The sequence below is a fragment of the Eptatretus burgeri genome, unplaced genomic scaffold, assembly GCF_056783735.1.
Source record: "Eptatretus burgeri isolate ZD-2024b unplaced genomic scaffold, Ebu_testis_v1 Ebu_testis_scaffold_72, whole genome shotgun sequence".
NCBI classification, from domain to species: domain Eukaryota; kingdom Metazoa; phylum Chordata; class Myxini; order Myxiniformes; family Myxinidae; genus Eptatretus; species Eptatretus burgeri.
The window spans coordinates 1-22,850 of record NW_028222022.1 but is presented as its reverse complement, the minus strand read 5'-3'; the positions used below and the strand labels follow the sequence as shown (position 1 = coordinate 22,850).

At 43.5% G+C, this 22,850-nt stretch overlaps 1 protein-coding gene across 17 annotated transcripts in view; it reads right to left on the bottom strand.

Moving 5' to 3' along the window:
* LOC147007605 (uncharacterized) overlaps positions 1-18,687 on the bottom strand; it is a 36,062-nt gene extending 17,375 nt beyond the window's left edge. For 2 of the 17 annotated variants that reach the window (XM_085866740.1, XM_085866741.1), the window contains exons 1-5: positions 18,537-18,687; positions 14,006-14,159; positions 13,631-13,768; positions 1,333-1,386; positions 648-745 (exon numbers count right to left, since the gene is read on the bottom strand). In XM_085866740.1, the coding sequence (XP_085722866.1) occupies positions 648-745; positions 1,333-1,386; positions 13,631-13,768; positions 14,006-14,054 (339 nt within the window). In that variant the 5' untranslated portion in view covers positions 14,055-14,159; positions 18,537-18,687. Of the gene's footprint in view, positions 1-647; positions 756-1,332; positions 1,387-1,619; positions 2,613-4,509; positions 4,885-5,094; positions 5,183-13,590; positions 13,769-14,005; positions 14,160-18,536 lie in introns of those variants that run through there. The other 15 variants (XM_085866747.1, XM_085866746.1, XR_015054057.1 and 12 more) reach the window with 14 other exon arrangements.
* Between the last annotated feature and the right edge of the window lie 4,163 nt (positions 18,688-22,850).

The window sequence follows — 22,850 nt, the reverse complement described above, 5'->3', positions numbered from 1 at the left end:
CACTTGTGGGGGTAATTCATGAGTCTATGGATACGATAACCCTGGAAGTTTGACATTGAGAGTGTTGTCGTGATTTTTCCACTCTCATCAACAGTGTGGGTATTCCATATTCTAGTCCTCACTGAGTAACTCCAAGATTTTGAGAGATCAAGAGGTGAGGGACAGATTATAAACTCTAAATTTCATTGGCCATGACGATTACCATGGATATCCTGGGGGTCAATATGAACGGTAAGATTAAAAACAATGATTTCGGAGGTGAAAGGTTCAACAAAGGTCATTAAAAACCACTTGGGTTATTCGAAGGACAGCATCCAGGAATTATACTTTTCTTATCGAACAAGTGTGTTCTCATCACTTTACATTGAGACCAATTTACCTGAATTTGTGTCAGAGTTTAAACACCTGTGTTAAATAATTTAATACAACATCAATCCATGGAGAGTGAGATTAAAATTCAGTTTATACCCTCAACTATCAATCTGAAATTGCAAAATCGAGTTATCACCTTTACTCATACTGTTTATCGAAACACATTTCAACACACAAATTACTCCCAACCCCTTGTTTGTTGTTGTTGTTGTTGGTTGTTGTTGCTTTAACTAAAAATTGTATTGCAGTATAAACATAAAACTGTTATTTCCGACCTTCATGCCTTCTTTTCCATCTGAACCTGGCAGTCCCAGCTCACCCGGTGGGCCAGGAGGGCCAGGGTGACCCCGCTCTCCCATGGGTCCAGTCTGGCCTGTTGAACCCTAAAAAGCAATGAGAAAAAACAAAACTTACAAAAAATACAATTACAACTCTAAAACTGTCATTTAATTAACATAATGATAACACTGATCACAAATAACACCTGTGATCAAGTCCAATTATATTGTCACTTCAACACTTCACTCCAACAATTATACACATGCCTACACAATGACCCGCACACACACAGTTGTAAATTTACACACATTTAATGTGCACACATACATCGAAACAACTGTGTAAACACACACACACACACACACACACACACACACACACACACACACACACACACACACACACCAAGGATTCAATTCCTGCCACTCATTAATTCTTCCACTCTTGTGGATAAAAGGACAATAATACATGTGAAGAGTGAAAGGAAGCAGACTTCCCATGTCCTCAGAAGGATGTTGTGAGTGCTGCATCTAATATCTCGAAGATTCACCAATTGTGAAATCAGACAGAACACACTCATATATCATCGTCTATCAATGGGAAATAAATCATTCCATCACTGTCTGTGGCATGAAGGCTTCCAGGAAAATATATTATTGATGAACTTGCTCTTGTCTTTACCTGAGGTCCAATGACTCCTGGAGGACCAGGTGGCCCAGTTTTTCCTTGAAATCCCTGAAGGAAAGAAAAGAGAAAACAATTGTCCACCTTATGGTTCCATTGGTGTTGGTTGGTTCCATTAAACCAAGAAGAGAACGGGAAGCAAGTTGGTTCCATTAAAAGTTCCACTCATTTTAAAACACACTGAATCTTCGTTACGTATGTGAATGCGATGCAAATTCCACTCCGATCCTGAGATCTCTGCACAAATAAATAAACAAATAAAAAATTTAAGCAAAAAAACCAACCCAAACTGCCTTCCAAGAACTGCTCCCTCCAAAGAACTCCCAACTCTCTGAATTATGAACCCTCCGAACTCGACAACTCTGCAAACACTCACACTCTGAGGCTCTGAGTGGGGCGGGGCTGACGCGCTGATCGTCCTGATTGGACAGGGACCTCCATGGATCCGCCATTTCTGGGCGGGGTTATGGTCGAGCCGGGAAAACCCCGCCCCCTCTACGCCTGTCTGTTCCCCTCTTGCTGGAGAAACGACGATGTGTTGGAATTCAGACCAATTCGAGGAAGTCGAACCAAGCACGTGAGGACCTTTCCTCGTATACTACGACCGCGAGACGAGGGCGCAAGCGCTGAAAGACACTGTGGCCGCAAGTGGAGGAGATCTGGAGATTTAAATAACCGAACTATAAAACAAGTCTGAAGACGACGATGGTTCACGAGAGGTATTTGACGATGCAGATTGTTTCAGAAGTCAAGGATGAGACAAAGTGATAATTTTTCACCAATTTTAATTAATTATAGTGGCCTTCCATCAACAGCTGCAAAGTGTCGAAAACCCGGTTTCGTTCAACAACTTTCAAAATTTGACCTTTGCAAAACCTTTTAAGGTCACAAAACAATGTTGTGGACATTAAAATAAGGAAACAGGATACGTGCTATAGCTTATTGGAGTTAGTTCGTCAAAGAAGGTCGAAAACATGGTTCGATTCCAACAACTTTGAAAATTTAACCTTTGTGGCCTTTGAAGGTCAAAGGTCAAGGATTATTTGGTGCAAAACTTCCTCTGGAACATTCCAGGAACAATATAACGTCATATAGGCTATATGGGATTTTGCACTCCTCGGATTATCCATACTTTGATGAAATCAGCGTAAAAACTAGAGGGGGAGCACTCGGGAGAGTGCAAAACCACCGCCGCCAATACTGCTGGGTCACTCAAGTGAACCTTATATCTTATTCATGAAATATGATGTCAACAGTGCTGACAGTTATAGTTCTTTTCTCCATTTTTTTTGGGGGGGAGGGGGGTTGGAAATCACTTAAAACATGTAGAAATGCAAAAAAAAGAAATCGAAATTTTGTTGAAAAAAAAGTTGCAAAAATTTTTTTTTCTCAAACAATTATTTTTGGGGAGAGTTGGAAATCACTTAAAACATGTAGAAATGCAAAAAAAAAACATTTTTTTTTCTCCAACAATTTTTTTTGGGGAGAGTTGGAAATCACTGAAAACATGTAGAAATGCAAAAAAAAAAAAATTCCCCCTTTTTGGGGGGGGGGTAACAATTTTTTGGGGGGGTTGGAAATCACTTAAAACATGTAGAAATGCAAAAAAAATTTCTCTCAATTTTTGGGGGGGTTGGAAATCACTTAAAACATGTAGAAATGCAAAAAAAAAATTTCTCTCAATTTTTGGGGGGGTTGGAAATCACTTAAAACATGTAGAAATGCAAAAAAAAAATTTTTTCTCGAAATTTTTTTTGGGGGGGGGTAACAATTTTTGGGGAGGGGTTGGAAATCACTTAAAACATGTAGAAATGCAAAAAAAAATTCTCTATTTTTGGGGGGGTAACAATTTTTTTGGGGGGGGGTTGGAAATCACTTAAAACATGTAGAAATGCAAAAAAAAAAAAATTCTCTAACAATTTTTGGGGGGGGTTGGAAATCACTTAAAACATGTAGAAATGCAAAAAAAAATTCTCTATTTTTGGGAGGAGGTAACAATTTTTGGGGGGAGGGTTGGAAATCACTTAAAACATGCAGAAATGCAAAAAAAAAATAATTCAACAATTTTTTTGGGGGGGGGATTGAAATGTCCAAAATTCATTTAATGTCCAAAATCCAAGTCCAAAATTTAATGGCATGATCCTTGGACCATACCTAATCCCCCCACCAAGTTTCGTCGAAATCCGTCGAGGAGTTTTTCCGTAATACTGTTCACAAACAAACAAACAAACAAACAGAAAGGGGTGAAAACAGTAACCTCCATCCATCTTCGAAGATGGCGGAGGTTAACAAACTTGAAGGAGGCGCCACGGGCAAGGTGTTCGAGATAGAGCAAAATGGTTTCAATAATTTAGGTGGGGAATGACCTCAGGATTATGCATAATAATCCATATTATCCATAATATTATCCATAATATTATCCATTATTATCCATAATAATAAGGATTATGCATATGATTATGCATTTTTTAAAAAATATTGTCATCCTCGCTCTCAAAGTTTGGGCGATCGAATGATTTTTACATCAAAATTCGCAGTTTTCTAAGTTTTTGACCTTGTGACCTTGACCTTGGGACGAAAATGAAAAATCGGACAAGGACAAGTTTAAGGTAATTCATTTTGCTATTCAAATACCGAAGAACCCATTGCATTCAGTCAATTCCCTCCTCTCTCCCGCCACACTTTCCCCCTCCCCTCCCCCTCTCTCACCCCAACACTCTCGATCATCCCTATCCCTCACTATCCCACCCCTATTCTTCTCTCTCCAACCTTCTTCCTCCTCGATCCTTCCCCTCCCCCCCTCTTCCCCTCTCACCTCCATCCACTCTCACCTCCCTCCTCGCCTCTATCCTTCCCATCCCTCCTTTCCCTCGTCCCCTCCCTCCTCTCCCTCTCCCTCCGATCTTGAATATTCCCATCAGCGAAGCGACAGGTAGTATTTGCTGGTAAACAAGTAAACAAACACGAATTAAGCTTTAAATTTTACATTTTCACACTTTCCTCAATTAAAAGAGGTGATGATTAACTATAAATTATTTAATGAGTCAGGTGGTCATGAGAATTCAAGTCCCTGACCCTCAGTGATGGGTAATGTTGTTAAACGTGTCCTTTATGATCCATCCATGAAGACCACACTCTGTACAGAGAGAGCATCAGTGCTGCTACAGCAGTTACCTGGGTTATTGGACACAATCCTGGACAGGTGACCACTCTGACACAGGATACTCAAACGGCTCAATCCTCCCAGCAAGCTGGTATCACTTTGCCAACCTCAGAAGGATGACAAGCTGAGTCAACCCCACCTGGTATTAATTCAACAGCCAAGTGGGATTTGAACTGAGGACCCATGTAAACCAAGCCCACCACCCCAACCATTAAACCAACACCAGGTATACTTTTATATTTTATCGGTACAAACACACCTATCCCGTGACAATGGTTTCATAACAGTTCTTACAGCAGGTCAAAAGGTCGAGGTCACAGCTTGAGGTTAAAATTTAGTGAAAAATGATTTTGGGTCAAACTTTGACCTTGAACTTGTGACTTCCATCCATCGAGCAAAATTAATTAGTTTCCTGGTAAACTCTCACCAACTCTGCTTTGCAAACAGCCGACTGGTTTCGTGGTAACGAAGTTCACCCTTTACATCTTTAAATATAATATTGAACATAATTTGGCCGAAAATAAGGTTGTTACAGGACGAGCTATAAACTCCCAACCTGGTGATGCCCAGGGAAGGTGTTGCATCAGTGAGCATACCTTCCTCTGAAAGCAAAGGTAAGTATCTTGTCTTCTCATCCAGTGATTCATCGAGGACGTTAAAGATGCCACTGCAGTCCTCAAGAACAGTACACAGCACGGATCAGTACATTGTGTGCCGGTGCAGAGGCCCATAATCACAAGTAAATCTTCATCTGATTTGTTGTAAACGAGATTAAAGAGGAATGAAGTGATGAGGTATAAAATGATTTCATACATGTAAAAGAGGGAGGGTAACATGTCATGCATAGGATTTCCATTAACAATTCAATTCCGGCTCCGCTCCAGATATCATGACATTCACTTAATCAATGAGTTCCTATGTTAGTACACAGCACGGATCAGTACGGGAAACAAGTTCTCGGTACGGAGTGAACGTCACGTACCGGGTCTCGGGTGAACCGACCATGGACCCGCGGTCTTCCGGAGAACCATCCCGGGGATCCCGAGGTGTTCGCTCTGAGATCTCGGGTCATGGTGGACCGCACGTCGTGTCGGTGAAGGACGGTACGCTGTGGTAACCGAGTGAAGAGCGCGAGCTGTTTGGGGAAAAAGCGAACAGGGAGATCGCGGTGTCTGATTGGTTCCCGCCTCATCACGTGTCCATGATTTAAAATAAATACAAAGATTGAACGTTTCGTTTTTAGGATTGTTTGTGTTTCAGATTGTGTTGGGAAAGTGGAAAATCGAGTCCGAGTTCGTCGATGATTATTCCCTCGATGCGAATCAACGTTCTTTATTTTCTGTTTTTGTATTTATCGACAATCTTCCCTCCATAACGGAGTTATATATGGGTATGTGGGTATGTAGGTGGGTATGCATCACCTACTACTACGGGAGGATTTGACCGAGGAAGCTGAAACTTTCAGGGATTAATGAGGGAACCCCGACATTGTGTCTGTGCAAGTTCCGATTGATTCCATCAACTTTTGAGGAAAAAGTTAATTCAGGACCCTTCGGGACCCTCATTCATGATGATAGAAGGAAAACCATGGGGTGACCTTCCCGGGTCAAATTTCGGTCACGTGTGTCCGAGTGGTGCTCAGGTTTCGTACACCAGACGACGGTCTCCTTGGGTTAACCTGAGGCTGTCCTTCGGGTGAGTGCCTGGAATGTCCTTTCCATAAGAGAGGATGATCACCTGTCTCTGTTATGGCGGACGAGCTCGAAATGGCGAACGAGTTCGAAATGAAATGAAGGACGAGTTTGAAATGGCGGACGAGCCCAAAATGGCGGACGAGCTCGAAATGGCGGACGAGCTCAAAATGGTGTGCGAGCACGAAAAGCGAAACAGCTTGGAGGGAAGTGTGCATACTTCTCGAGTATCCTCCCAACCTTTGCTTCGAATTTAAAGATGCATATAGAAATTTGACTGACTGCAAACTGATTAATAATAGCCCTTCTCTCCAGATCAAACTGAATACTTTGACCATGTAATCATGGAGAATCACAGCTTGACTTCTTCATCGAGCAGGTGGTTAGCCTTGCAGTGGAAATCTTTTGGTTTTTGGGTCACTTAGTGTGAGCAGAAACTTATTTTGGAGGAAAGGAAGTTCATATTGTACAAGACATATTGTACAAGACATATTGTACAAGACATATTGTACAAGACATATTGAGTTTATATTGTAATATAAGGAAATCAAGACAAGAGGAAAAAGCATTTTGGTCCATGATGCATGTGCCACACCATCATGAGAGCAATCTCACTGAACATCAGACACATGGAGAATGGTTGAATTTGAAATATTTCGATGCTCCATGGGATCAACCAAAATCTCTTATAAGGCTGAATGGTCCTGTTTTCTTCCGAGTAGCCCTCTCCACTCACCAGGTTATTTTTTTTCTGTACGACAATACGACCCCCCCCCCACCTCCCCTCCCACCCTATCTCAACCCCAACACACACTCCTCGTCTTCACATATTTCTCTTGAAGATGAGCACTTTCTCAAACTACCAAATCTCAAAATAAACAACATATTGTCTAATTGGACAGATGATATCTGCGATTTGGCCTCCAAAGTCCACTGCTGCCTTGTGATTCTGAGAAAGGGGAGGTCCTTTGTCAAGTATCATGGTATGAAAGGCTTTCAATGATCTGTCATGAAAAGAGCTCCAAACTTCACACAACTGCTGTCGCTTCCAAGATTCCCCTCCTTTAAACCATTAAAACCTTCTCTCTATACCAGAGGCATTGGTGGTCTTGAAATATTTCACCAGCTCTGTTGTGCTCCTATTACCTCTGCCACCATAAGGTGAATGGGTTGATGTTGATCAACCACTGTCTGTGTTTTTGTCAGTTTGTCTGTCTGTGAACAGGATCGGGTTGTGGACAGATTTGGAGAAAATTTGGTGGAGAAGTTGGATGTGTGACAAGGATGAAATGATTATATTTTGGTGAAGATTGGGATCCCGATACTTGAAGGTTTTTCAGTGATTCTTTCCCATTAAGAGATCGGGCCAAAATCGATATATAGCAGGATCTCTCAGAAGGTTATGGACGAATGAAGCCGGAACTTGGTGGACAGGTTGGGTGTGTGATAAAGACGAATCAATTCAATTTTGGTGTAGATCCGGATCCGGATCGGGTTGATCATAGGTGACGAGACCCCGAGTGTGGGCACGAGACCCTGAGTGTGGGCACGAGACCCCGAGTGTGGGCATGAGACCCCGAGTGTTTCCACGAGACCCCGAGTATGGACACGAGACCCCGAGTGTTTACACGAGACCCTAAGGTGGGTTGGGCACGGGACCTTGAGTGTGCACATGAGATCAATAAAACCAGGTGTTGGCCGAGACCCCAGTCAGGGAATTTCTCGTTACCTGGTGCCACCGAACGTGGACGTCCGTTCATAGGTATTAGTAGCACCTGTTATTTGTCTTTTTGTCTGTGAGCAGGATATCTTAAAACGGTGTGCATGGATTCCGATGAAACTTGGTGTGGACAGGTTGGGTGTGAGACAAGGACGAACTGATTCGATTTTGGTGAAGATCCGGATACGGATCCGAAAATATTTTTTAATTTTTCAAGTAATTCTTCACCATTGAAAGGTGGGGCCATAACCACGATGCTTACGGTGGATGTACTGTACATCGTGATATCTCAAAGGAAATGGCGCAATTCGACGTGTTTTCACCGTCCTCTCTGTGTAATCCACCTGCAGGGACCACAGTGTCACGTGATACTCCAGTGAACCCTTAAAACGACAAACTGAACATGCTGAACATGACATTCCACATTATCCCTGCACCAGAAACACCAGGTGGGTTGATCATAGGTGGATCAATAACACCAGGTGGGTTGATCATAGGTGGATCAATAACACCAGGTGGGTTGATCATAGGTGGATCAACACCAGGTGGGTTGATCATAGGTTGATCAACACCAGGTGGGTTGATCATAGGTGGATCAATAAAACCAGGTGGGTTGATCATAGGTGGATCAATAACACCAGGTGGGTTGATCATAGGTGGATCAATAACACCAGGTGGGTTGATCATAGGTGGATTAGTAGCACCAGGTGGGTTGATCATAGGTGGATCAACACCAGGTGGGTTGTTCATTGGAGGATCAATAAAACAGGTGGGTTGATTATAGGTGGATCAATAAAACCAGCTGGGTTGATCATTGGTGGATCAATAAAACCAGCTGGGTTGATCAGAGGTGGATCAACAACACCAGGTGAGTTGATCATAGGTGGATCAACAACACCAGGTGGGTTGATCAGAGGTGAATCAGTAGCACCAGGTTGGTTGATCATAGGTGGATCAACACCAGGTGGGTTGATCATAGGTGAATCAATAAAACCAGGTGGGTTGATCATAGGTGGATCAGCAACACCAGGTGGGTTGATCATAGGAGGATCAATCACACCAGGTGGGTTGATCATAGGTGGATCAATAACACCAGGTGGGTTGATCAAAGGTGGATCAATTACACCAGGTGGGTTGATCATAGGTGGATCAATAAAAGCAGGTGGGTTGATCACAGGTGGATCAATAAAACCAGGTGGGTTGATCATAGGTGGATCAACACCAGGTGGGTTGATCATAGGAGGATCAATAACACCAGGTGGGTTGATCAGAGGTGGATCAATAACACCAGGTGGGTTGATCAGAGGTGGATCAATAACACCAGGTGGGTTGATCATAGGTGGATCAATAACACCAGGTGGGTTGATCAAAGGTGGGTCAATAACACCAGGTGGGTTGATCAAAGGTGGATCAATAACACCATGTGTGTTGATCATAAGTGGATCAATAACACCAAGTGTGTTGATTATAGGTGGATTAATAACATCAGGTGGAACAGGGGCACTGCCACAGTGCCATAACTGCACTTACAGAAAAATGATGCAACCAGCAGGTTCAGATTGCACACCTTACATCAACATGAAGGATATTTACCATAACTTACCATATTCCAAATTCTTACGGTGATCAATTTTAATGAAATGAGACACTGCCATGCAACCAAAGAAATCGGATGGGACACCGCAATGTACTCGAACCTGGATATGTCTCTATCTCTATCTCTTTCTCTCTTCCTCTCTCTCTCTCTCTCTCTTTCTTTCTTTCTTTCTTTCATTCTCTCTCTCTCTCTCTCTCTCCCACCGCTCCCTCAGTGTCTCTCTCTCTCTCTCTCTCTCTCTCTCTCTCTCTCTCTCTCTCTCTCTCTCTCTCTCTCTCTCTCTCTCTCTCTCTCTCTCTCTCTCTCTATCTCTCTCTCTCCCTCTCTCTCTCTCTGTAGTTCTTTGTCATTAGACGGTGTCGTGTGTCCTAATAATCCGAATCGAATCAAATCCTGCCATTTAAAGTGTTCCAGAGTTCTGATAAACATCACCAAGAGTTTCGAGAGTGAATTGTTTCCATCCAATACGGGTTTAGACCCCACTACAACGGGTCTGCGGGTTTTCACAAACAAATCGGGTCAAACCCCGAAAATCTGGGTCACTTGCCATGTTCGTGTGTGCCAGTCGAATGTACATTGAAGATAAACAAGGATGTGGTTTATAGACGGAGAGACATTCCTGTGTACCCGTTACTCACCGCACACACCTTCCTCACCGGGAGGTTTGAACCCACCTCTCACCAACAATCATGGAGTCTCACCTTCACAGGTGCAGAGAGAACACAGAACAGCGAGCAGGGGCGTCCACATCACCAGGGGGAAATCGGACCAAGTCTTCAACACACCGACCAGAGAGAGACAGAGACACAGAGAGAGAGACAGACACAGAGAGAGAGACAGACACAGAGAGAGAGACACAGAGACAGACAGAGAGAGAGAGAGACACAGACACAGAGAGACAGACAGAGAGAGAAAGACAGACACAGAGAGAGACAGAGACAGAGAGAGACAGACAGAGAGAGACACAGACAGACAGAGAGACAGAGACAGAGAGAGACAGACAGAGAGAGAGAGACAGAGACAGAGAGTACGCCACAATGGGAGACGAGCCGAGGGAGGAAGACATACTTGGCGATTTGAAAAGCGATTGAAGTGGGCGTGGCTAGAAGTGGGCGTGGCTATAAGTGGGCGTGGCTTCAAGTAGGCGTGCCTTTGACTCCCCCGGGGATGAAAACAAACCGACCCCACTTTTAACCCAAAACTGACTTTTAAATAAGAAATGATCATTTATTATGTTGCCAAAACGAAGTTTTTGCAAAATATGTTAGTCAGCTTGTATGTTTTTTTTTTGTTTGTTTTTTTTTGTTTTTTTTTTGTTTTGTTTTGTTTTTTTTTGTTTGTTTGTTTGTCTGTAATCACGTATAAAAAATTCTGCAGAGCACAGTTGTCATTGGAAATTTTTGTAACTTCGCATATCAGAGGCCGATAGAGGTCCCTTTCAGCGCACAAAATTTTGAAGGGCAAGGTCAAAGGTCATGGTCACTTTGTCGCAAATCAGGGGAGTCGACGAAACCCTTATAAGCTTCGCATTCTGCGAAAGGTTATGTTTTGGTCGGCCTGTATTTATTTATTTATTTATTTATTTGTTTGTTTGTTTGTTTGTAATCTTGTGATTCGTATAACTCAAAAAGTATTAAACCGAATTGCATGAAATTTAGTGGGATGATTGGTTATTAGCCAGGAAGCATTCGATTAGATTTTGGGATCGTTCGGGTCAAAGGTCAAGGTTACAAAAAGGTCAAAATCGTCTTTTTACGATAACACGGTCAATTTTTATTCAATTTGCATGCAACTAACGCCAAAATGTTCAGAATTCAACACCTCATCTTGTGATATGCAATATGACACAATGACGCCAATACTCTTGTTACCGGTTAGGGGTCAAAGGTCAGGGGGGTCACGACCTTGAAAACGAGATTACCTTCTCTTGTTGAAATGTTGTATTCACCGAGCTTGCGAGTGAAGACTCGCCAAAACGACGTGAGTTGATTGTTGTTTAGTCCGTAGCCCCCGAAAGTCGGGGTGGGGGGTCATGACATTATAGATATGTGGTTTGTGTCATAACACCTTTCATATGAAACCAGTTCCCCACACTCATACCAAGAACAAAAAAAGTAGTGGCGGCGAAGGTATGCGCTCTATGAGTGCCCGTTCTAGTTAATATTTTTTATAAAGCCTTGCAGTGAAGTCTGATCCAAATAATTTTAAAGCAGTATATATATATTTGTATATTGTAATCAGTGACAAGAGCGCAAGTGAGCACAATATACGCCCGAACAAGAAGGTCCATACAGAATTGTGCTACGACATGGAAAACAGCATCCTGGTTGCCATGGCTACCACTTTAGATGACGAACGTAGGTCACGACACACCGTCTCCACAGTCTGTACCTATGTACCAAATATGAAACGTGAAAGTTGAAAACTTTGGGAGTTAGAGTGCGGACAGGAACGGACGGACGGACAGACAGACGGACGGACAGACGACCGGTATCACATAATACGCCCCGATAAAAAATATGTATATTTATATATCGAGCGTATAAAAAATAGTGTGGAAGATAAAAACATTAGACAGGAAAAAATAACTTGCACCAAAAACTTTAACATTTTCACACTCATGGTGACGCTCACGCCAGGGGTATCGCTATAGCTCTCTGTTCTTCGAACAGGCGAGCCAAAAATTGAAAATCATTTCAAACAGGAAACTTACTGTTTTTAAGGAAATCATAAAGGACACACACAACAGGCACGAATAACTCACGTTACGTGTTCGCTCGGGTGGTGTCATAGCCACTCTGTCAGGCGGTAAACTTCCAGAATTAATTTATTTATACGACTTTTACAATCTTTATTTTATTTAAATTGAATCACATGCACACAGTAGTGGCCCGAAATATTGACACCCTTGCACTTTTTTTCAAATAATGTACCATTTCTTCCAGAAAATTGTTGAAATTAAAAAGTATTTTGTTCTCTACAAATGTATTGTGGCGTTCACGGAACTTCTACATTCCGGCAACGGAGAATGAGCCGAAACGATGGAGGCGGTTTATTTTTTTTATAACCCAAAGATGGCGGTTTTAATCGCTCCACAGCAAACGGGACGAGGAAGGTGGCACGAGTCGCTTTTCACTGAGTTAATAATGTTTATTTCTCCAACCAGAAATAATAATAAGACTCGGCAAGAGGAGGGATCCGGGGCGATTCGACGGGATGGTGGTGTGGGTTCGGGCGTGGGGAAAACACAAACAATTCCAATGGATATACAAATCTCAATGGATATACAAATCAAAGGTAGTATTTGCTGGTAAACAAGTAAACAAACACGAATTAAGCTTTAAATTTTACATTTTCACACTTTCCTCAATTAAAAGAGGTGATGATTATCTATAAATTATTTAATGAGTCAGGTGGTCATGAGAGTTCAAGTCCCTGACCCTCAGTGATGGGTAATGTTGTTAAACGTGTCCTTTATGATCCATCCATGAAGACCACACTCTGTACAGAGAGAGCATCATTGCTGCTACAGCAGTTACCTGGGTTATTGGACACAATCCTGGACAGGTGACCACTCTGACACAGGATACTCAAACGGCTCAATCCTCCCAGCAAGCTGGTATCACTTTGCCAACCGCAGAAGGATGACAAGCTGAGTCAACCCCACCTGGTATTAATTCAACAGCCAAGTGGGATTTGAACTGAGGACCCATGTAAACCAAGCCCACCACCCCAACCATTAAACCAACACCAGGTATACCTTTATATTTTATCGGTACAAACACACCTATCCCGTAACAATGGTTTCATGACAGTTCTTACAGCAGGTCAAAAGGTCGAGGTCACAGCTTGAGGTTAAAATTTAGTGAAAAATGATTTTGGGTCAAACTTTGACCTTGAACTTGTGACTTCAATCCATCGAGCAAAATTAATTAGTTTCCTGGTAAACTCTCACCAACTCTGCTTTGCAAACAGCCGACTGGTTTCGTGGTCACGAAGTTCACCCTTTACATCTTTAAATATAATATTAAACATAATTTGGCCGAAAATAAGGTTGTTGCAGGACGAGTTATAAACTCCCAACCTGGTGATGCACAGGGAAGGTGTTGCATCAGTGAGCATACCTTCCTCTGAAAGCAAAGGTAAGTATCTTGTCTTCTCATCCAGTGATTCATCGAGGACGTTAAAGATGCCACTGCAGTCCTCAAGAACAGGCCATTGTGTGCCGGTGCAGAGGCCCATAATCACAAGTAAATCTTCATCTGATTTGTTGTAAACGAGATTAAAGAGGAATGAAGTGATGAGGTATAAAATGATGTCATACATGTACAAGAGGGAGGGAGGGTAACATGTCATGGATGGGATTTACATTCACAATTCAATTCCGGCTCCGCTCCAGACATCGTGACATTCACTAAATCAATGAGTTCCTGTGTTCGTACACAGCACGGATCAGTACGGGAAACACAAGTTCTCGGTACGGAGTGAACGTCACGTACCGGGTCTCGGGTGAACCGACCATGGACCCGCGGTCTTCCGGAGAACCATCCCGGGGATCCCGAGGTGTTCGCTCTGAGATCTCGGGTCATGGTGGACCGCACGTCGTGTCGGATGAAGGACGGTACGCTGTGGTAACCGAGTGAAGAGCGCGAGCTGTTTGGGGAAAAAGCGAACAGGGAGATCGCGGTGTCTGATTGGTTCCCGCCACATCACGTGTCCATAATTTAAAACAAATACAAAGATTGAACGTTTCGTTTTTAGGATTGTTTGTGTTTCAGATTGTGTTGTGAAAGTGGAAAATCGAGTCCGAGTTCGTCGATGATTATTCCCTCGATACGAATCAACGTTCTTTATTTTCTGTTTTTGTATTTATCGACAATCTTCCCTCCATAACGGAGTTATATATGGGTATGTGGGTATGTAGGTGGGTATGCATCATCTACTCCTCCGGGAGGATTTGACCGAGGAAGCTGAAACTTTCAGGGATTAATGAGGGAACCCCGACATTGTGTCTGTGCAAGTTCCGATTGATTCCATCAACTTTTGAGGAAAAAGTTAATTCAGGACCCTTCGGGACCCTCATTCATGATGATAGGAGGAAAACCACGGGGTAACCTTCCCGGGTCAAATTACGGTCACGTGTGTCCGAGTGGTGCTCAGGTTTCGTACACCAGACGACGGTCTCCTTGGGTTAACCTGAGGCTGTCACTTCGGGTGAGTGCCTGGAATGTCCTTTCCATAAGAGAGGATGATCACCTGTCTCTGTTATGGCGGACGAGCTCGAAATGGCGGACGAGCTTGAAATGGCGGACGAGCTCGAAATGGCGGACGAGTTTGAAATGGAGGACGAGCTCAAAATGGCGGACGAGCTCAAAATGGCGGACGAGCCCAAAATGGCGGACGAGCTCAAAATGGCGGACGAGCCCAAAATGGCGGACGAGCCCAAAATGGCGGACGGGCCCGAAATGGCGGACGAGCCCGAAATGGCGGACGAGCTCGAAATGGCGGACAAGCCCGAAATGGCGGACGAGACCAAAATGGCAGGCGAGCCCGAAATGACAGACTCGCACGAAATGGCAGACGAGCCCAAAATGGCGGGCGAGCACGAAAAGCGAAACAGCTTGGAGGGAAGTGTGCATACTTCTCGAGTATCCTATCAACCTTTGCTTCGAATTTAAAGATGCATATAGAAATTTGACTGACTGCTAACTGATTAATAATAGCCCTTCTCTCCAGATCAAACTGAATACTTTGACCATGTAATCATGGAGAATCACAGCTTGACTTCTTCATCGAGCAGGTGGTTCGCCTTACAGTGGAAATCTTTTGGTTTTTGGGTCACTTAGTGTGAGCAGAAACTTATTTTGGAGGAAAGGAAGTTCATATTGTACAAGTTCATATTGTACAAGTTCATATTGTACAAGTTCATATTGTACAAGACATATTGTACAAGTTCATATTGTACAAGTTCATATTGTACAAGACATATTGAGTTTATATTGTAACATGAGGAAATCAAGACAGGAGGAAAAAGCCTTTTGGTCCATGATGCATGTGCCACACCATCATGAGAGCAATCTCACTGAACATCAGACACGTGGAGAATGTTTGAATTTCAAATATTTCGATACTCCATGGGATCAACCACAATCTCTTATAAGGCTGAATGGTCCTGTTTTCTTCCGAGTAGCCCTCTCCACTCACCAGGTTATTTTTTTTCTGTACGACAATACGACCCCCCCCCCACCTCCCCTCCCACCCTATCTCAACCCCAACACACACTCCTCATCCTCACATATTTCTCTTGAAGATGAGCACTTTCTCAAACTCCCAAATCTCAAAATAAACTACATCCTGTCTAATTGGACAGATGATATCTGCGATTTGGCCTCCAAAGCCCACTGCTGCCTTGTGATTCTGAGAAAGGGGAGGTCCTTTGTCAAGTATCATGGTATGAAAGGCTTTAAATGATCTGTCATGAAAAGAGCTCCTAACTACACACAACTGCTGTCGCTTCCAAGATTCTGCTTATTTAAACCACTAAAACCTTCTCTCTATACCAGAGGCATTGGTGGTCTTGAAATATTTCACCAACTCTGTTGTGCTCCTATTACCTCCCCACCGAAGGTGAATGGAGGTTATGTTTTCACCACTGTCTGTGTTTTTGTCAGTTTGTCTGTCTGTGAACAGGATCAGGTTGTGGACAGATTTGGAGAAAATTTGGTGGAGACGTTGGATGTGTGACAAGGATGAAATTATTATATTTTGGTGAAGATCGGGATCCCGATACTTGAATGTTTATTCGTGATTCTTTCCCATTGAGAGATCGGGCCAAAATCGATATACAGCAGGATATCTCAAAAGGTTATGGACGAATGAAGCCGGAACTTGGTGGACAGGTTGGGTGTGTGATAAAGACTAATCAATTCAATTTTGGTGTAGATCCGGATCCGGATCCGGAGTGTGGGCACGAGACCCCGAGTGTGGACACAAGACCCCGCGTGTGGACATGAGACCCCGAGTGTGGGCAAGAGACCCCGAGTGTGGGCACGAGACCCCCAGTGTGGGCAAGAGACACCGAGTGTGGGCAAGAGACCCCGAGTGTGGGCAAGAGACCCCGATTGTGGGCACGAGAACCCAGGTGTTTACACGAGACCCCGAGTATAGACACGAGACCCAGAGTGTTTACACGAGACCCCGAGTGTTCACACGAGACCCCGAGTGTGGGCAAGAGACCCCGAGTGTGGGCACGAGACCCCGAATGTGGGCAAGAGACCCCGAATGTGGGCACGAGACCCCGAGTGTGGGCAAGAGACCCCGAGTGTGGGCATGACACCCCAGGTGCTTACACGAGACCCCGAGTGTGGGCATGAGACCCCGAGTGTGGACACGAGACCCTAAGTGTGGGCACGGGACCTCGAGTGTGCACATGAGACTCCGAATGTGGACACGAGACCCTGAGTGTGCACATGAGACCCCGAGTGTGGGCACGAGACCCTAAGTGTGCACATGAGACCTTGAGTGTGGGCACGAGACCCCAGTCAGGGAATTTCTCGTTACCTGTGCCACCGAACGAGGACGTCCGTTCGGTATTCACCTGTTTGTTTGTTTGTTTGTCTTTTTGTCTGTGAGCAGGATATCTTAAAACGGTGTGCATGGATTCCGATGAAACTTGGTGTGGACAGGTTGGGTGTGCGACAAGGACGAACTGATCCGATTTTGGTGAAGATCCGGATACGGATCCGAGAATATTTTTTAATTTTTCAAGTAATTCTTCACCATTGAAAGGTGGGGCCAAAACGATGTACAGTATGTACTGTACATCGTGATATCTCAAATGGAAATGGCGTAATTCGGCGTGTCTTCACCGTCCTCTGTGTGATCCACCTGCAGGGACCACAGTGTCACGTGATACTCCAGTTAACCCTTAAAACGACAAACTGAGCATGCTTAACATTCCACATTATCCCTGCACCAGAAACACCATGTGGGTTGATCATAGGTGGATCAACAACATCAGGTGGGCTGATCATCGATGGATCAACACCAGGTGGGTTGATCATCGGAGGATCAACAACACTCGGTGGGTTGATCATAGGTGGATCAGTAGCACCAGATGGGTTGATCATTGGTGGATCAACACCAGGTGGGTTGATCATTGGTGGATCAACACCAGGTGGGTTGATCAGAGGTGGATCAATAACACCATGTGTGTTGATCATAGGTTTATCAATAACACCAAGTGTGTTAATTATAGGTGGATCAATAACATCAGATGGAACAGGGGCACTGCCTCAGTGCCACAACTGCATTTACAGAAATATGATGCAACCAGCAGGTACAGGTTGCACACCTTACATCAACATGAAGGATATTTCATGCCATAAGTTCCCATATTCCAAATTCTAACTGTAATCAATATTAATGAAATGAGACACTGCCATGCAGCCAAAGAAATAGGATGGGACACGGCAATGTACTCGAACCTGGATATCTCTCTCTCTCTGTCTCTCTGTCTCTCTCTCTCTCTCTCTCTCTCTCTCTCTCTCTCTCTCTCTCTCTCTCTCTCTCCTTCTCTCTCTCCCTCTCTCTCTCTCTCTCTCTCTCTCTCTCTCTCTCTCTCTCTCTCTCTCTCTCTCTCTCTCTCTCTCTCTCTCTCTCTCTCGTTCTTTGTGATTCGACGGTATCGTGTGTCCCACCAATCCGAATCGAATTAAATCCTGCCATTTAAAGTGTTCCAGAGTTCTGATAAACATCACCAAGACGTTCGAGAGTGAATTATTTCCATCCAATACGGGTTTCGACCCCATTACAACGGGTCTGCGGGTTTTCACAAACAAAACGGGTCAAATCCCGAAAATCCGGGTCACTTGCCATGTTCGTGTGTGCCAGAGTCGAATGTACATTGAAGGTAAACAAGGATGTGGTTTATAGACGGAGAGACATTCCTGTGTACCCGTTACTCACCGCACACACCTTCCTCACCGGCAAGTTTGAACCCACCTCTCATCAACAATAATGGAGTCTCACTTTCACAGGTGCAGAGAGAACACAGAACGGCGAGCAAGGGCGTCCACATCACCAGGGGGAAATCGGACCAAGTCTTCAACACACCGACCAGAGAGAGACAGAGACACAGAGAGAGAGAGAGAGAGAGAGAGAGAGAGAGAGAGAGAGAGAGAGAGAGAGAGAGAGAGAGAGAGAGAGAGAGAGAGAGAGAGTGAGACACACACAGACACAGAGAGAGACAGACACAGAGAGAGAGAGAGAGAGAGAGAGAGAGAGAGAGAGAGACAGACGGAGAGAGAGACAGAGACAGAGAGAGACAGACAGAGAGAGACAGAGACAGAGAGAGAGACAGAGAGAGACAGAGAGACAGACAGAGAGAGACAGACAGAGACCGAGAGTACGACACAATAGGAGACGAGCCGAGGGAGTAAGACACACTCGGCAGATTGAAAAGCAGTTGAAGTGGGCGTGGCTATAAGTGGGCGTGGCTTCAAGTAGGCGTGGCTTTGACTCCCCCGGGGATGAAAACAAACCGACCCGACTTTTAACCCAAAACTCACTTTTTGATATGAAATGATTATTTATTTATTTATTTTTAAAGCCCATCATCTTTTGTGTTTTCCATGTAATGATCACGACATGCACGATGACCCGAGATCTCTCCGGTGAAGATCACAGAACGAACACCATGGAACCCACGAATGGCTCCGATGGAGGAAACGCAGTCAGTCCAGGAGGGGGGGTTGGGGGGAGTTCTCCCTCGAACCGCAGGTCCATGGTCGGTTCAGTCCAGATTCGGGGTCTGGACACGGTACGTGATAGTCCATGAGATGGACCCCAAAATTTCATGGATTGGTACCACCTGGGGGGAGTAAAGGCCACTATGATTTTCTGAAAGTACATGTTCTATAGTTTCAGAAAATCCCATAAGCCAAGGCTGGATCCACAGCTTAATTGTAAAAATCGGCCTTTGAACGCAGGCGTGTGCGTTCGAATTTGTTGACAATTGAGGTCAAAATTTTGGGGTAGGGGAAATCAAAAATGCAATAACTCAATAAGTCGAAGGAATAATTTAACAAATGACCACTCATATTTTTGCAAATCAAATGTGTTTTTAATTAAAATTAGTTTTATGCAAATTAGGTCATTCTCAAGGTCACCAGAGGTCAAAAGGTCATCACTTTTGGCGGGTGCCTAAAATCTGGATACCCATTTAAGAAATCACCATAAAAACATCCAAACATGGTATTTCCTGATTCAAAATGAGTCTTATTATAGCTGAAGGAGCTCAAAACCATTTAAAGAAAACAAAATGAAGTTATCCCTATCAACAAAGATAGGACATGGAATAATTGCGGACATAAATTTCAAAAAAGGAAAAAAATGTGCGATTTGGGGTGGGGAAAATGAAAAATGCAATAACTCGACGAATATATAGAATTATGATCCAAAAGACCTTTTATTTTGCTGATTATTGTGGCTTCTGTTGCACAAACAATGTTTTATGCTAATTAGTTCATTATCGAGGTCACCAGAGGGCACTTTTGCATACAGCATGTGTCGCAGGTCATCATAGGTCATTGCTCAAAATACATGTATAATTTGCTAGTAGGACCAGTTTCAGTCAGGTGGTTTTTCTTGTTTTTGCTTTTGTTGCCAACTCCATCTGCAGGTTTCTAAGTGAATTAATTGGTACTTTTGTTTTGTAGCTCATTAGCAAAAGAAACCACTTGACATTTTGACTTTTGACACCTGTCATTGTAATGTAAAGCAATGATTAAATCATTTCTGTTGAACAAGACATGAAAGCAATGATTGCTGGCATTATTCGGAGGATGTAGTCAAGGTAAGTGAGTTAACCTGGTGAAATAGATGTAGAAATGTCAACGCAGTTGAGATTAGGGCCTACTTGCAAGGTCAAGAACACATCCATGTCCCAATCCATGTATTAATTTTTCATGTATCCATGTATTACAATGTACATTTCTCAGTCTCCAGTCTAAATCTTGCAGATTGCAGGATGTCAATTCAGGAATCTGATATCAATATGCCACAAGATTATGACGATTCGGCTCAGCATCGATCTTTTAACCCTTTCGGCGCCACACATAATTGAGCTTTTTACAGGTTTTCACAGATTCTGGCATTTTTGACCATGGTTAGGTTTTTCCTCGAATGAGAAATAAAAAGTTGAAGATGATGTACTACAAGTGTTATTATTTTTGTTCCTAAGGTCTTTCTCCATAGGGTTAAAGTAGAAAATTTTACCAAAATTGTGCAGAGAATGGAAATTAACCCCTCCCGACTTGGACTATGACCAAAATCAATTAAATTCAATTTTGAGGCCCCTGTTACTTGTATTGGCAAAGAACCTGGGGGAATAGTTGGAGACACCATTATATAAGACAGCAAACTCACCAGATGAAGGTTTGTGAAGTTTTGCAAAACAAAATGGGGGGGGGGAAGGGGTGTCATTCTACATTTGTCCCAGAGGGGCACCTAAATATGAGGGCGGGCTTCGGTGATATGGATTGATGCATGCGTGGGCGGGTTAGGGTGATGCGGTTCCTAAAGGGTTAACATTACATTTGATATAAAATCAATAAAATGCTTTAAAAATTACATCTCTACGACGATGCTTCCTTTGGTTTTTCAGGGTCGCAAAGTGCATTTGAGTGAACCCTACTTCATATTGGATGAGGATGAACATGGTGTTCCTGCTGAAAGACAAGCTGGTGCTGACCAGGGGATTATTGAAGTACAGAGGAAAAAGTTGTGCAAGTCTTGTATTTTTTATTGCAATGATCGTAACCCTGAACTCAGTTCACCAAAGGGCTGGGACTCGTGGACAAGACTTGTTCAAGCTGCTGAAATTAGGGGTAATCATCATATTCTCATGATTGCTGCGAAAGCTGAATCTGGTCGCGTTCCAGAGATGTTTTACCATAACCAGTGTCGAAATCGTTCCATTAAAAAGAGAGACCTGGATGACATAAGAGAGAGCAAGAATTCAGAGGATCCACCTGACGCCACTGCTAAGCCAAAGATCTTTCATAGGAGAGAATCATCGGCTCCATTTGCATCTAGTGTGTACGAACCTGTCTGCATATTCTGTCTGAAAAGTAGCAAATACTTGAAAGGGACAAATACAAGAGACTAACTGGTTAAATGTGTAGATCTCCGTGCCGACGGGACAGTCAGAGAGGCAGCTATACGTAAAGAAGATGGTCGTATAATCGCAATCCTTTCAAGGGAATTAGTGGGCGCTGAAGGACACTATCATGGGCAGGGCTATCTTGCATTCACAAGGCCACTAAAGAAAGTGACAACTGATGACAATAAAAATTCTCCAACGGAAACTGAGCCTGATCCTGACGTAATTTATGGCAGAGCTGCAAAAAGGACTTATGAAGAACTGTTCAAGTATATCAGAAATGATCTGTTTCAGCAACCCAATGTTGTTAGACTTACTGAACTAACAAAGAAACTGACAGATACCTTGTTATCTATGGGTGTAACTGAGGTCAAGAGTTCCACAAAAAAACATATTCAGAGAAAACTTGTTGCTGAGTTTGGTGAAAGCCGACACATGATTCCTGACGATAAAGGTAAAATCTTAGTGTTCCCAGATAATCTTTCACAAGGTGAGGTTGTTTAGGAAAATGTAAGGTTGAAAGAAGAACTGCAAGTTTTCAAAGAGAACATGAGTCATAATGAGAACATGGTCAAAACTGTCTCCCTCATGCTTAGAAATGATGTCAAAATGCAGGAAACCAAAATGCCTTGGCCTCCTGTACCCACTCAGTTAGAAGCCTCATCTCAATTCAAAATCTGGTTTTTCTGAAGTCGTGATCGTGTCTGAGGACACAGATGTGTTCGTTTTATGTGTAGCATTCTCCTCCAAAATAGCATGTCCAATCTGTATGAAAAGTGGCGCAAAACGCGCGTCCAGTACTATACACTGACATTCAGAAAGTTGCAACCATAATTGGTCATGATATGTGTGACACACTTCTGGGACTTCACGCCTTCAAAGGGTGTGATTCGGTTAGTGCATTTGCTGGCAAAGGCAAGCTTTCCACTGTAAAACAAGTCCGCAAAACTCAAAACTCTGCAGAAGCGGACGGTGTCCGAAGTGTGCCCACATTTCTCCTGCCTATTACCGGAAGGATAACGAGGTCTCAAAGACCTTGTCATGGTTCACTCGGGTCAAATCCTTTCTCCCGATCCCGTGAAAGGAAGCCAATTTGAGTTTTCATCATGTCCGCATAGTGTATCAAGTCCCTGACCAGGTGCAGCATGTGGCTGGTCAGGGAACACGAATTTTGGCAACAC